General features: G+C 38.8%; 1 protein-coding gene across 3 annotated transcripts in view; it reads left to right on the top strand.

Annotated features, from left to right (window-relative positions):
• Nucleotides 1–14016, top strand: part of patj (PATJ crumbs cell polarity complex component) — a 396330-nt gene that overhangs the window by 53411 nt on the left and 328903 nt on the right. For all 3 annotated transcript variants that reach the window (XM_043699258.1, XM_043699257.1, XM_043699256.1), the window contains exons 15-18: nt 3397–3531; nt 4482–4643; nt 6806–6874; nt 9030–9161. In XM_043699258.1, the coding sequence (XP_043555193.1) occupies nt 3397–3531; nt 4482–4643; nt 6806–6874; nt 9030–9161 (498 nt within the window). The remainder of the gene's footprint in view (nt 1–3396; nt 3532–4481; nt 4644–6805; nt 6875–9029; nt 9162–14016) is intronic.

Here is a 14016-nt window from a genome sequence, read left to right as displayed (position 1 = left end):
AGGGGAACGGCCGCAGGGGTTCCCTGCACTGGCTGCTTCCTCCCAGTCCCCCTCACTGTCACCCATCTATCTGCCATCTTTGGAGTTACTACTTCCCTAAAGCTCCGATCTATGACCCCTTTTGCCTCCCGAATGATCCTAGGTTCATCCAACTCCAGCTCCAGTTCCCTAACATGGTCTTGGAGGAGCTGGAGATGGGTGCACTTCCTGCAAGTGTAATCAGCAGGGACGACCATGGCATCCCTCACCTCAAACATGTTTCAAGAGGAACATTGCACTGCCTTCACTGCCATCCCTCTAAAAGTAACCTTTTAAAAAAAGCTCGGTCTAAAGAATAGAACAAGCAAAATGCCGCACTTACCTACTTACCACAGGTTAGAGGATTAGATTAGATTAGATTACTTACAGTGTGGAAACAGGCCCTTCGGCCCAACAAGTCCACACCTTACCTAACAAGTTACCCCTTACCTAACACTACGGGCAACTTAGTATGGCCAATTCACCTGACCTGTACATCTTTGGACTGTGGGAGGAAACCGGAGCACTCGGAGGAAACCCACACAGACACGGGGAGAACGTGCAAACTCCACACAGTCAGTCGCCTGAGGCGGGAATTGAACCCGGGTCTCTGGCGCTGTGAGGCAGCAGTGCTAACCACTGTGCCACCGTGCCGCCCACGGAGTCACAGGAGGAGGGAGGGTGGGAGGCACTACCTCTGTAGTGCCTCGGATTCCCCTCCTGCACGCTTTTATAGGAAAAAAAACCTACCCAGGTAAGCTTGCGTACACCAGCTTCTGGCTCCCCCTCTGGTCGTCGTCACTTCCCCCTGCTGCTCCCGCTCTTTCTGTGAAGAGAAAAAAAAACACCGCTGCCCGTAACCGGTAAGTAATTTTAAAACAAACTGTCTCACCTTAGCTGTAGCCTTCCAGGTTTGTTTAAACTCAGCTGCTGCTCGCACTCAAAATGACCGTTGGCGTCGAAGGGTGAGTATTTATACACACTGCTTTAATAGTCAGGCATCTGCAATAATATTTGAGACAATTTGGTCATGTTTATTTTACCAGGCTAATAAATTAGCATGCAAAATAACCTTATGGTGAGGAAGTAATTCCCAGAATAAACTTCTCAACGGATGCTGTACAAGTTAATAGAATAAAAGGACCATGCATGTCCAAAACGTTTTGTTGGATTTCTCAATTTAAATTGAGAAGCTGAAGAATAGGTTGCTCTTTGGGATATCCTCAGGTGCATAGATATTGAAATACTGTTAATGTCTAAATATTATCATACCTTGAGAACTCAGTATGACAAATTGCTTTTCAGAAGCTAAATCTGAGGGAACTGCATAGCCAGCAAATAAAAGTTCTGGAAATAGAACATTGGTTTCTGCCTTTCTGAATTGCAACAATTGCAGCTCTATGTAATAGCCTAGATAATAATAGAAAAAGAGCTTCATACTGCTATGGGCAATGATCTGAAATAAAATGGTGATGCAGAAAATTACCACAGCAGATTGACAAGGGGGTTGAAGTGAATTATCAACAGTCTTTGAACCAGTCGTACTTAGTTGGATGCATAACCAAGAGATCAAGTAAGAATCAAGCATGAAGAGGGGATGTAATCCAGGAAGGGCTATTGCTATTAGAGGCAAAGACAAAATTCTAATATTTTATATGATTAAAACAATTAATTATTGTATTCACAGGAACAGGATATTGTTACTATTGACTTGCAGGAACAAATGAATTATTGCAAAAATAATGTCAAAAGCTGCTAAGCTCTTGAAAATACAAGACAACATTACAGTTTAGTCATATGTATTTTTTACTCTTACGTGCCATGCTAGTGTTGCTTGCAATTGTTGTCCATCCTGAATTAACTTTTAATTGATTAGCCACTTGCAGGATGGTTAAGAATCATTGCTAAGTGCTTAGAGTTTTACATCGGCTAGCGAAGGATGATAGATTTCCATTCCGAGAAGATATTAATGAATTGGATGGGTTTTTACAACAATCACTGATAGCTGTTATTGTCACTGTTATGATCCCTGCTGATGATAATATTGCACATGTCAAATCACAGATTGAAACCTGGTTTGATAAGCCATATATTTCAGTTGTGCAGTTGCTTAACTTGATGGTCAGTCACTGAAACATTTCCATACAAGGCTGCAGACGATATTAACAACAGAGCATAAATTTGTTACTCAGAGGAAGAAATAAGCATAAACAACCAGTTACCTAATAATTCTGTTATAAAGGACACTGTGTAATGATGCTGTCACTTTAAAAAGGTTATTTTGTCCTTGGATTTTTCCAAGAGAGGTTGTAAAGGCAAAGGTGCCAAAATGTCTACTTTAACAAACGCAGGGGTGTGGCCAGTTCTCCTAATTCAGGTTATTTCTAGTTTAGTTTAGTTGTAACAGTCACAAATGCTGGAATCCACAGAAAGGTTCCAAGCTTCAGCAGATGATTCTAGACAGGCACTTCTATCTGAAATCTCTCCTGCCTATGTTTGAATTTGCCTTTTGCCAAGGGGTGTGTTTATGGGATGTTACAGGAATTGGAACAGCTCCTTAGTTAAGTTGCTGTGTTGGGTCAGTTAAGTTTTCAAATAGTAAAGTTCTTCTAAATTCTGTTTTCTTTTGTTCATGTTTAAACAAATTCTATTTTGCTCAAAACGGTGTGGTTGACCAGCTGCATCACACTTAGAATATCTACATCACATTTGCCTTTAAGATAAGAAGAAGTTAGGGTCTGGGTTACCTTCTTAAAATATTTTGAGGGGGTCTGGCCTGGACCATAACAGCTGGCATTTAAAGATTTAGGACTAATTTACTGTCAAATAATTTGAGTTTAAAATTAAATTTCTGTTGCAAAGTCCTACTTGCCATTGAAGAAAACAAAAACTGCACTTTTAAGAAAGTCCTTAATGGCCTCGCCATTACCCCCAATGTTTTACTACTGATTTGAGGTCAAGTCACTTCTTACATTGTGGAAAACATGGCAGCTGACTTGCCCACAGCAGGTTCAACAGCAGTGATGGAATTGATGTCCAATTCATCCATTTCAAGAGATTTTAGAGAAATAAATGTTAATGAAGACACCAGAAAAAAATTCTCTGCCCTTCTTCAAACTGTGTTCCTGAAAATGTTACTTTTCATCTGAGAGATCAACTGGGCTTCTGATTAGCATTTCATCTGAAGGACAATTTATCAAGACACTATTGCAGAAAATGCTGCTGGCGAGGCAAAACCAATGACTGCGTTGTTCTTTGGCTTCAGTCAAGTGAACATGAGCCATTGGAGCAGCCAGATCATGAACTTAGCTGGATGGGAAACTTGAACATTGGCCATTTTGCAGACTTGTCCTAATTTTTGACTTTGTTTTAATCCAGCTGTTACCAGTTCATGCCCTGAGGTTTGGAGTGGATCTGGACTCTTTTGATGGACATCATTACATATCATCAATTGTTCCTGATGGGCCAATAGGGCAAACTGGATTATTACAATTAGAAGATGAAATTTTAGAGGTATAGTTTTTTTGTAGTTAGTAAATCAATAAATTTGGAAATTATTCTGCAATTTGGTCAGCTTTAGTTTTGGTGCCATGAAAATCACAGCATAGAAAAGAGTCAGGTAATCCTTGTGAAATAATTGAATGTTTCTTGTGTGTATCTTTAAGAAATCTTTGTTCATTAGATATTATTAGTATTTACTGATAGACACTGTAACTGAAGCAATCAAGAACAAGAAAACTTATTCTAGCTTCTAGGGCACCGTATCAGGTTTTAGTTTGCTAATTTTGAAAAAAAGATTTTGATTAATCTTTTGCACAATTTTCTATTTTGTTTTTTTTCTGCTGGTATCTGTGTATGTCTAAGTTTCACCTATTTAGTCCCATTAATATTGAGCTTTATTTTTGTGGCTTATTAGGAGCCACCATCATTTTTATTTTTCAAGTTAGAGTGTCATTAAACAGTTTTGCTCCTCTCAGTTGTTTTATGCAAGTGTTATTCTGCCAACTTCCATTCTTCTCAATTTGCTAATTAATGAATCAGGGAAAGTGAACGTTAAAGTAACACAATCACATTATTAAAATAACATTTTGAGTTAATAAGCAAGACACTGAAGTGGAGTAGGAGAGGAGTTCTGGTACAGTTATTTGAATGACTAATGCGATTAAGAAGCTGTTAGTCTGATGAGTGGTTTAGTAAGTTAAGTCTGTATGCTAAGTGCATTTCAAAATACATTGTGATATAAAAACTTGTATGAGTAGAACTGCAAAATAATAGCAAGTGTGTTTTGTGGGATTATTTCAAGAGAATAGCTTTTCAAAAGCACGGATTTAAAAAAAACTTAATGTCCAGTCCCTTTTCATAAACTGTTCCATTCATTATTTTGAGCATGTTAAATAGACCTGTTAAATAATCAGTTGCTTGCTTGATTAAATTATCACCTTGATGTTTGCTTTGCCCTTCAGGTGAATGGAAAGCAGTTATACGGAAAATCTCGGCGTGAGGTGGTTTCCTTTCTGAAAGAGGCTGCTCCCCCATTTACTTTGGTCTGCTGTCGACAACTATTTGAGGGTGGAAAAGAGATGCCTGTGGATGAACCGAGTATTGTGCAAAGTTCAGCTTCCAAGGTGAGATCTCCAAACTATAGAGTCATCTGGACACAAAGGTCCACATCATGTTAATGTGATGCATGATTTTATTAAACAACAAAGAAAGTACAAGGGGCTGATGTGTCTACTTCTGCCCCTAGTTCCTAAGTAGTCTGTGGGTGAAGAGAATTGGCATACTCATGGTTAGTTGATTCTCATTTTCAAGCTATAATGCTGGCTAGTAGCAAAGCAAAATGGTGAGTCTGATGTGTGATGTAATTCTGTCCCTTTCTGTACACTGTGTTTCTATTGGAAAGTCCTCACTGTACCTTCTCATGGAAATTAGATCCCTCATAGTCTGATACCAAAGCTGCAGGAGGTTTAGCCCCTACACATACAGTGTGCAGGGCCACTGGCAGCTGGACATGTCTTGTCACTTGTGAACAAAACTCCCAGCAAGCAGCAAGCAGCTCCGCTGTCTTGTGGATATATTTTGAAGGCTAAGGAGTAAACCTGACAATAAAATCTGGTTTTGAAATCAACGGTGGACTGATGCAATACTTTTGCCAATTTGTGCAATCAAGTTGGTGCCAAATGTGGTGGTTTGCATTTCTTTAAATTGATCTTGGAAGATCGAGTGGCAACCCTGACATTTGGGTAGATAAATTCCCCATAAACGTTGCCGATTTTTCAGAGAAGACAGTTTGTTTTACTGCAGGATGTTACAGATAGCACAAAGCATCCATTCCGTGGAATCAGCAATGACGAGTAAAAAGCCCACTTCGTTATTGTAGCGAATAGATGCTTTGGGCTGCCTGTGATACTGGGAGACATCATCACTTTCCACTGCCAGCCTCCGAACAGCAAGATGTTAACTTGCCATTGCCTACTTGTTTTAAGGGAGTCTTGGTTCATAGAGTTTCTGTTCAACAGTCGACTACATCCGTCATGTCAGCGAAACAAAGAAATAGAAAGGAGATGTCAACTTGTAAATTTGCAACCTGGAACATCAGGACTTTTTGCATGGGACTGTGTGGCTGCAGCGGTTCATGAAACAATGGGCCAAATTGCCACTTCCTGCATGCTAACACTTGTGTGATTCTGTGATAACAGAGATGAAAGATTAATTCTCCAGTCCTGTCAGCAACAGAGTGTCTTTACTTGTTGGAGGTTTCAGTTCTATTGTGAATGCAGACAACAGACTATGGCTTTCTGCTTCAAGCACTGTTCTACCAGAAAAGACTACTGAAAATTGACAGAGGCTGCTTGACCTTTGCTTCTGCTATGATTAATGCACACCTTTTGCTATATGACATGTCACAAGGTGTACTGGAGACATCCAAAATCAGGATGTTTGCACCACTTGGAGCTGATCATCACCTGATGTGCCACTCTCCACAGCATTCTCAACACCCACAGCTCACCAAACACTGGTAGTGATTTTGGTGCAAAATCTTATTCAAAGCAAAAGGCCTTCCTTGGATTTTATGTCAAGCAGCTCCTAATGCATTTACAGCTTTCTTGCTTGGTTCTCATTAATTACAAGAGAGACCAATCACTTGACTTTAATGATGAGTTTCTTTACTGTGACATCAGCTTCAAAGCAGTCAGTATTTCTTTCTGTAGTTTCCCACATATTGATAGTGTGGTCTTAAAAATTGTCTTGAAGTATGTTCCACTTCACTTCTGCATTCAGTGTGAGAACATTTTAGAGCAGCTGTTCAATTCAGTGAACGACGACAGATATTTCTCCACACATACTTTCATACAGACTGCATGCCAGGTGTATCTACTTAGTTTTGCAGTGAGCTAAATCATACACTGATGTTTAAATATTTGATTAGAATAAATTTATTACTTTTGTATTCTGATACAATTTCTCAATGATTTCCTAACTTGTTTAATCTGTCTATCATAGTAATTCAGTCAGACACTACATTTCACTTTTTGTCAGATATTGTTTGTCAGATATTTAAGGTTGCACAAAGGTTATGGAAAAGTATTTTTGTACAAGGAGTAGTAGTCTTTTGTTAATTTAAAGTTTTTCTGAGCACACCTGCCTGAAATTTGAATATATTGCTGTGGAAAGGATTTTCCTACGGTGTGTATTTAACAATGTGCATTCTGATTGTACTGAATGTTCTCTGAGATCATAGCATCAGTTGTTACGTTACTAACTATTTGTATGGTGTAATTTTTAGACTGCAGAAAACGTTGAGCCAGTGATTAGGCCACCATCTCCCTGGAATAGTGAAAGTTGTATGAGCCAGGTAAATGCAGAATGAAATTTTTGTTGAAAGTTGCAGTCTTGCGTGATACATCAAATGAAGAGAGGAATGAGTGTGAACTTGCATGTGTGTTTCAATCGCCCACTTTCTCTTTCTCTGTCTTATGTTTAAAATAGTTTGCTCTTGCTTGCAATTTCATTATATTCAGCAATTGTGAGAGATTTGTGAGAGCAGCCTCGTACATCTCTCCACTATTGTCCCTGTCTGCCATGTTCTAAAGAATTGGAAATGATCGTTTGGAGAATCAGAGCCTTGTACATGCATCTTCACAATATGCAATGATGTTGAACCACTAAAAATTAACTTAAATGTAAGTTGTGGCATACATTTTGGAATAGTGGGCAATATTGTTTTTATTTCTTAATGATGCACAAAATGTGTAGGATTACTCCTGCCAAACCAATGTTAATATTGATTTTATCCTGGAATATAAGGACATAGAAGTTATACTGTCACCATACAAAAACCTGGTTAGACTGCACTTGGAGTATTGTGAGCAGATCTAGGCACCACACCTTAGGAGGAATGTATTGGCCTTTGGGGCAGTACAACATAGATTTGCAAGAATGATCCCTGAACTTAAGGCATTAAGTTATGAGGAGTTCATTATGCAAATTATACCTGTTTTCTCTAGAATTTAAAAGATTAAGGGGTGATCTGATTGAAGTCTTCAAGTATTAACAAAAAAAGATAGAGGCGTTAAAAATAAACTACCTTTATTGGTTGGAGATTGTATAACTAGGGGCATAGCCGAAACATGAGGACCAGACCATTCAGGAGAGATGTTGGAAAGCACTTCTATATACAAAGGGTGGTAGAGATTAGAATTCTTTTCCACAAATGGCAACTGATGCTACATCGGTTGTTAATTTCAAATCTGTGATAGAGAATTTTTTTATTTAGCCAGATTATGAAGGGATATGGACCAAAGGCAGGTAAATGGAGTTAGGCCACAGAGCAGCTATGATTTCATTGAGTTAGAGGCAAAACAAACTGCACATGCTAGAATCCAAGGTAGACAAGCAGGAGATTAGAAGAATACAGCAAGCCAGGCAGCCTCAGGAAGTGGAGGTGACTGTAAGGGGAGCTGCAGATAAAGCGGTGAAGCGGCAGGGTGGTGAGGTGAGGACAGATGGACACTGGTCTGCAGCCCGGAGGACTCAACTTGAGTTCTCCAATTTCAAATAACCTCCCATCCCATCACCTGACTCCCTTCCTCGACCGCCCCCTCCCTTCCATTCCTCTCAGCGACTCTTTCTTCAAGCCACCAACTGGATTCATTCCTCCCATAGACCAAACAGATTGTACCCTCTACCTGTGTTCACCTTTCTTGCAGCTCGTCACCCTGCCCCCCAACCCCTTTATCTGCAGATTCCCTCACACCCATCCCCAGTCCTAAAGGAGGTTTACACCCAAAATGTTGACTTTGCCATCTCCTGATGCTGCCTGGCTTGTTTTGTTCTTCCAGCCTCCTGATGATCTCATTGAGTGGCAGAACAGGCTGGAGGGCTGAATGGCCTCCTTCTGTTCCTATGTTCCTATGGAAGTGAGAAATGGAGGTGGTAGCTTGCAATTTCCTGAGACCAGCCAATGTACTGGTCTCCATTATGGCACCATCTGTGGACCATTTTTGGTCCAGAGAAGCTGGATTTTGGGGTGGTTAGAGGTGGGGTGGTGATTGTGGTTGTGGTGGCTATCGATGGCTCTCTTGTAGCAACCAACAATTAGACCTATTACCTGACCTATTAAGACCACTCAGCAAAAGCCAATTGGATTTTTCCATCCAACTTGCAGGCCATTACACCCCCAAACCACCATGAGACCAAACTTTGGGAGACAAGACTTCTCTATAAGATTCTTCCAGACAGAACACCCTCTGTCTCTCTTTCCTGTATTTGGCAGCTCCCATCTTGGAGGGTGAGCCTGTCCATGTGTCAATAGTGGAGGGCCTTCAAATACTCATCTGTCCTTGAGACCCTACTTGCCATACTTAATTGAATAATAAGTGCAAACCCGAAACCTCAATTCGCTGGCTATGGAAAGATATGGTGAGTGTCAGATATGAACAATGCAGGTTAGGACCCAGAAACTCACTTGATATTGCATATACAGGTTACATTTTTCTTTCCCCCCAAAGGTGGACTTGGATTCTGAAGCAAATGCAGAAGAGGATGAAGTTGGGGAGTTAGCTCTGTGGACTTCGAATGTGAAACTGATTGAACTGAATAAGAGTTCAAAAGGCTTAGGTTTCAGCATCCTGGACTACCAGGTATTTAGCAATTCATAAAATATGTTTGCACAATGAACTTTTACTTCTAGGTTGTGCCCAGTAGCTTTTAAAACAACTTTTTAAATCTATTTGAGAGATACTTAAGAATCTTTATTTGAAATTCTGAGCATAACATAAGGTTATTATAATCATCTGTTATATTTTAGTAATGCAATACCAATGAGTTATTTTTGGTTTCACATTTTATTATAGTTTTTTTATTTTTAATTTCTCAGTTCTTCTCTATTTAAGAAGTAATTTCTCAGAAATGCTATTGCAATATCAGGGGAAGTGAGGATTTTCAATGTTGTGTATGGATGAGACCACCCCCTACATCTGACTATTTTATATGCTGCTACTGAGTATGGCACACCTTAATCCAGTTGGTTTTCTTGCTTGTTTCTGTCAGTTAATATATTAAGATTCCTTAAAATCGTAAGTACAAAGAACAGGAGTAGGCCTTTCAAGTTTGCTCTGCCATTCAGTAGTATCATGGCTGATCCGACAATCCTCATGTTCACTTTGTGTTTCCCCCACAACTGTGGAATCCCCTTCTGATTAAGAACCTATCTATCTCAACCTCCACTTGTTGAAGGTATGAAACAAATAAACCCGATATGTATAAAAGTTGGGGTTGTGAATCTGATAACATCTCTTACCTTTTCCAAGTGTAAGGGACCAGATAGTTTTACCTTTTGGCAAATATATTCCTTATAAAAGACATAGGTCCACCTGATCAACTATCAATTTGAAGAAGTATCACCACAGAAAACTGTGTCGTCCTTGCTCAAGTCAAAACTTAACCCACCCATATGACCTTCAGAATTGTATTTTCCTTTTAGATGATAAATTGGAATGAATGCCAGACACTGCTAATATAGCTGACAACCAGGATTGTTTTGCAATTTGAAAAAATCAGATGCTGCATGTTTAAGTTGTTGGTCTTGGAGTAGTGAGATTGTTACATTATTGAGACAGAGTAAGGGTAGGAGTTTTTGAGTAAAGGAAAACCTGCCTGATGATAGCTCTTGGATTGGTTGAACTGCAGTTGCACAGTGATGGAAACAGTGTGGCCAGATCAGCTCGAGTATGCAAGCAGAAAACGGCTTTCACACTTTGATGTTTGAGCGGAAAATCAAAATAAAAACAAGATATTCAAAAGAAAGAATTCTAATACAAAAATGACTTGGATCCATGTGATCAACTGTCAAATTGACAGACCTTCACTTGACAGGCAACAGTGTGTTATTATTGCTATATTCAAAAGAACTGAAAGATAACTTAATCCATCCATGTGATCTGGACGTTTGACCTTCAGAACTTTGGTTTCTCTGCCTGTACTTTTTCCATCTGGAATACTTCTGTCGAACAAATTGTCTTTCATCTGTCTAATTTGTAATTGAGAGCATGTGTGTGTGTGTGTGTGGGATTTAAAGGCGTATAATTTAATTTATCCAGTGGTAAATTAGCAGTCCTATTTTTTCTGTCATTTCTAAAGGATAAATGTATTTACAGTAAATAGCGTTCCTTTCCTGTTAATGAGGAATGGACAAGGAATGGTACATAAGATAGTGGTACTGCCCAAATATCATAAGGACATATTCCAGAATGGAGTTCATCTGGCAGAACATGTAAAAAGCAGAAAACTGGATAAACAGACATTTTATCTGATATTCATATGAATGTCAAAACATGTGGTACATGTCAGGTTGTGGGTAAACCTCAACATGTAATCAAACTGGCACCTTGAGTTCCTTTACCCAGTTTTGAAGAACTGGTCCATGATAGAAACAGCAACTTGTTTTTTAAACTTGTTATGGACTAACAATTGAAATACAGTCAGACCAAAATTCTAATTCTTATGACTCACGTTTTTCAGGACTAAATAAGCACTTTGATTATAAAACAGTTAAAATCCACTGCTATCATTTGCAAACACAGGGAGCTTTGTAGAGTTACCGTCAGAATTTCAAAATTGTGATTAAAGCCTTTTGTCACAAATACATACGATTGGGTCAAAGGATTACATTTCTGACTCTTTGCTACCAGGATTGCTTTCCCTGATTTAATCTATTGGATTTTGTTTGTTCAAATTGATCAATAGTCATGTGACATGTCCTGTAAAATTGTTTGAGCAAAGGTTTTCAAGGCAAAAAGATCAGACTTATTACTTAATTACATGCCCACGTTTCCAGAGAGACTCAAAGGAGCATGCAAAGTCGCATTTAAAAACTTAAAGATGAAAGAAAGGCAGATACATGTGCTATGACTAGAATGATTCATATAGTATGTGAAGCGTTGGAGTTATTACCTTCGTAAGATGAGCTTCATAAGATTGTGTTGTCCATACAAGGTAGTTTGAAAGGTTAGTAAAGTTAATTATTTGGTTGATGCTCTAGATGACAGGAATAAAAATTGGTTCTATCACGTGAGCATATTAACATGGTCTCAACGTAGGGAGGAGAAAGGAAACTGCAAGGTGGTAAGAGTGGTGAAGGACAATGAAGACATTGAGCGTGAGGTAGCAAGAGAGTATAATTCACAAATGAACATCCTACAATCTGACTAGCTAATACTAAAACACCCAGAGAGTTACATAATATACAAGAAAGGTTTAAGAGTTCTTATGAAATTCAAGGTTATCTGTTGAGTGACATCCAGATGTACTATGTTTACTAGGCATAATAATGTAGGGAAATCAGGACCATTAAAACAAACATCCTTATCAGTTAAGCCCAGAAAAACAAGCTCAGAATCGAATTGAGAATATGCTGAAATATGCTGAAAAACCACCAGGTTGAACCGAGCCAAAGTAGTTGCTGTTATCGAGTGGTGTTAGTTCCTAAACTAGTTCCGAACTTGACTTTGCATTAGTTACACAAACATAAGTGCAATAAGAACACATCCTCATTGTATTGTATTGATTCACTTTACAGTACCTCATTCCTTCTGAAATGGATTTATTGGAGATGTACTAATAAGTGCCATTAACATCAAAATCTAAAGAGATATAAACTTTGGTCACACCAAATGAGTTATATCAATGTGGATTAATGCCACTCAGGTTTATAACTCCCTCATCTACTTTTCAAACAACTTGCGTATCATGTTGTTTTGCAAGTACCTCACTCTATTGTTTATTCAGATAATGTTGTCATACCCAATAACACATAGGAGGAACATAGAAGACAAGTAGAGGACCTGTTTAAGAAATTATGATTAGCTGGCTCAGTAATAGGTATCAGCAAGAGTTAATTCACAACATTGAGATGAACCTACCTTGACCACTGGTAGGACAAGGGCAAAGATGGCCAAGAACAGTAGAAATGGAGCAGTGATAGAATTTTATGTTCCTCAAACTGAATGGTAAATCATGAGATTTCTTATAGTGTATGGGTTTAGTCAGAGTTCTTGCGTAACTTCAGCACAATAACTGTACCTCTAGTAGATTTCTACTGAAAGCAAGGTTTGCTGGTATGATCGGCAAAATGCCAAGCAGCTTTTGAAAAGCTGAAGGCAATCATAATAAATGGACCTGCATTGACAACCCCCTGACTTTAGAAATCTTTTAAAATGGCATTTGATGTTAATGGCTTGAGAGGAGTGCAATCTTATTGTAGGTTGATGAATCGGAAAGACAGATGCCAATTGGTATTTCTCTAAGAAGTTCGCCCAATGTCAGAAGAAGCACTCTACAGTGGAAGTGAGACTTGGGGATTATTATTTGCTTCTCAACATTTTGAAGTCAATGTTCTTTATAGTTGCAAGAAAACTAATATACACTGTTTGTAATCACACAACTTAGTTGAGAAATTTAAGGCTCATTGCGAGATTGTTTCATTGAAATTTAATAATTCAAATATTTAATTCAAAAATTGTTCACATTGCTAGGAAAGATAGCAGATCAAGAAGGAATAATGCAATTGTGTTGCAATTGTTCAAGAATTTGGGAAGAAAGTTACAATAAATGATTTAAATCTTGCATTAGTTATGAGCAAGAGTGAACAAATACATGTAAGTAACGGGGTAAGTAACGGGGCTCAGGTCTCTGGCACGGAGCCTGCCATGAGCAAGAGTGAACAAATACATGTGCATTTCTTCTGTTGTTTTGCATTTCTGTTATTTCTACCTGGTTATGAAACACATTTAAAAATGGTGGTTCATCCATTTAAAGGTGAAAGCATGTAAGGAGGGACAGATTTTCCTTTTTGGATCCTAAAGTAGATCAGAAGTCTTAATTGGTGAAAACCCAGGGATCTTGGAATTTGGAAAAGTCAAGTGGTGCACATTTTTAGCAATACATAAAACTACTGCTTCTGAAGCAGTGAAGCTGTTATATGATTGAGGTATTGTGGCACCAGGATTTTTTGAATTGAGGAAAAACTACCAAACATCAACCCCTGGATTGGTTGAGATGCAGTTTCTTCCAGACGAGTGGAAGCAATGCAGTCAGAACATTCCAAAGGTAGCAGAAAGCATCTTGCTCCCTTCTCTTTGTGTGAGTGGGACTGCCATAGTGTTAAAGGTTTAGATGGAGAGGAATTTCTTAAGTGTGTACAAGACAATTTTCTGATTCAGTATGTGGATGTACCTACTAGAAAAGGTGCAAAACTTGACCTACTCTTGGGAAGTAAGGCAGGGTAGGTGACTGAGGTGTCAGTGGGGGAGCACTTTGGGGCCAGCGACCATAATTCTATTTGTTTTAAAATAGTGATGGAAAAGGATAGACCAGATCTAAAAGTTAAAGTTCTAAATTGGAGAAAGGCCAACTTTGACGGTATTAGGGAAGAGCTTTCGAAAGCTGATTGGAGGTGACGGTCGCAGGTAAAGGGATGGCTGGAAAATGGGAAGCCTT

This window comes from Chiloscyllium plagiosum, chromosome 11, assembly GCF_004010195.1.
Source record: "Chiloscyllium plagiosum isolate BGI_BamShark_2017 chromosome 11, ASM401019v2, whole genome shotgun sequence".
NCBI lineage: Eukaryota > Metazoa > Chordata > Chondrichthyes > Orectolobiformes > Hemiscylliidae > Chiloscyllium > Chiloscyllium plagiosum.
Note: the sequence above shows the minus strand (reverse complement) of the source record. Positions and strands in the feature narration are given on the sequence as shown.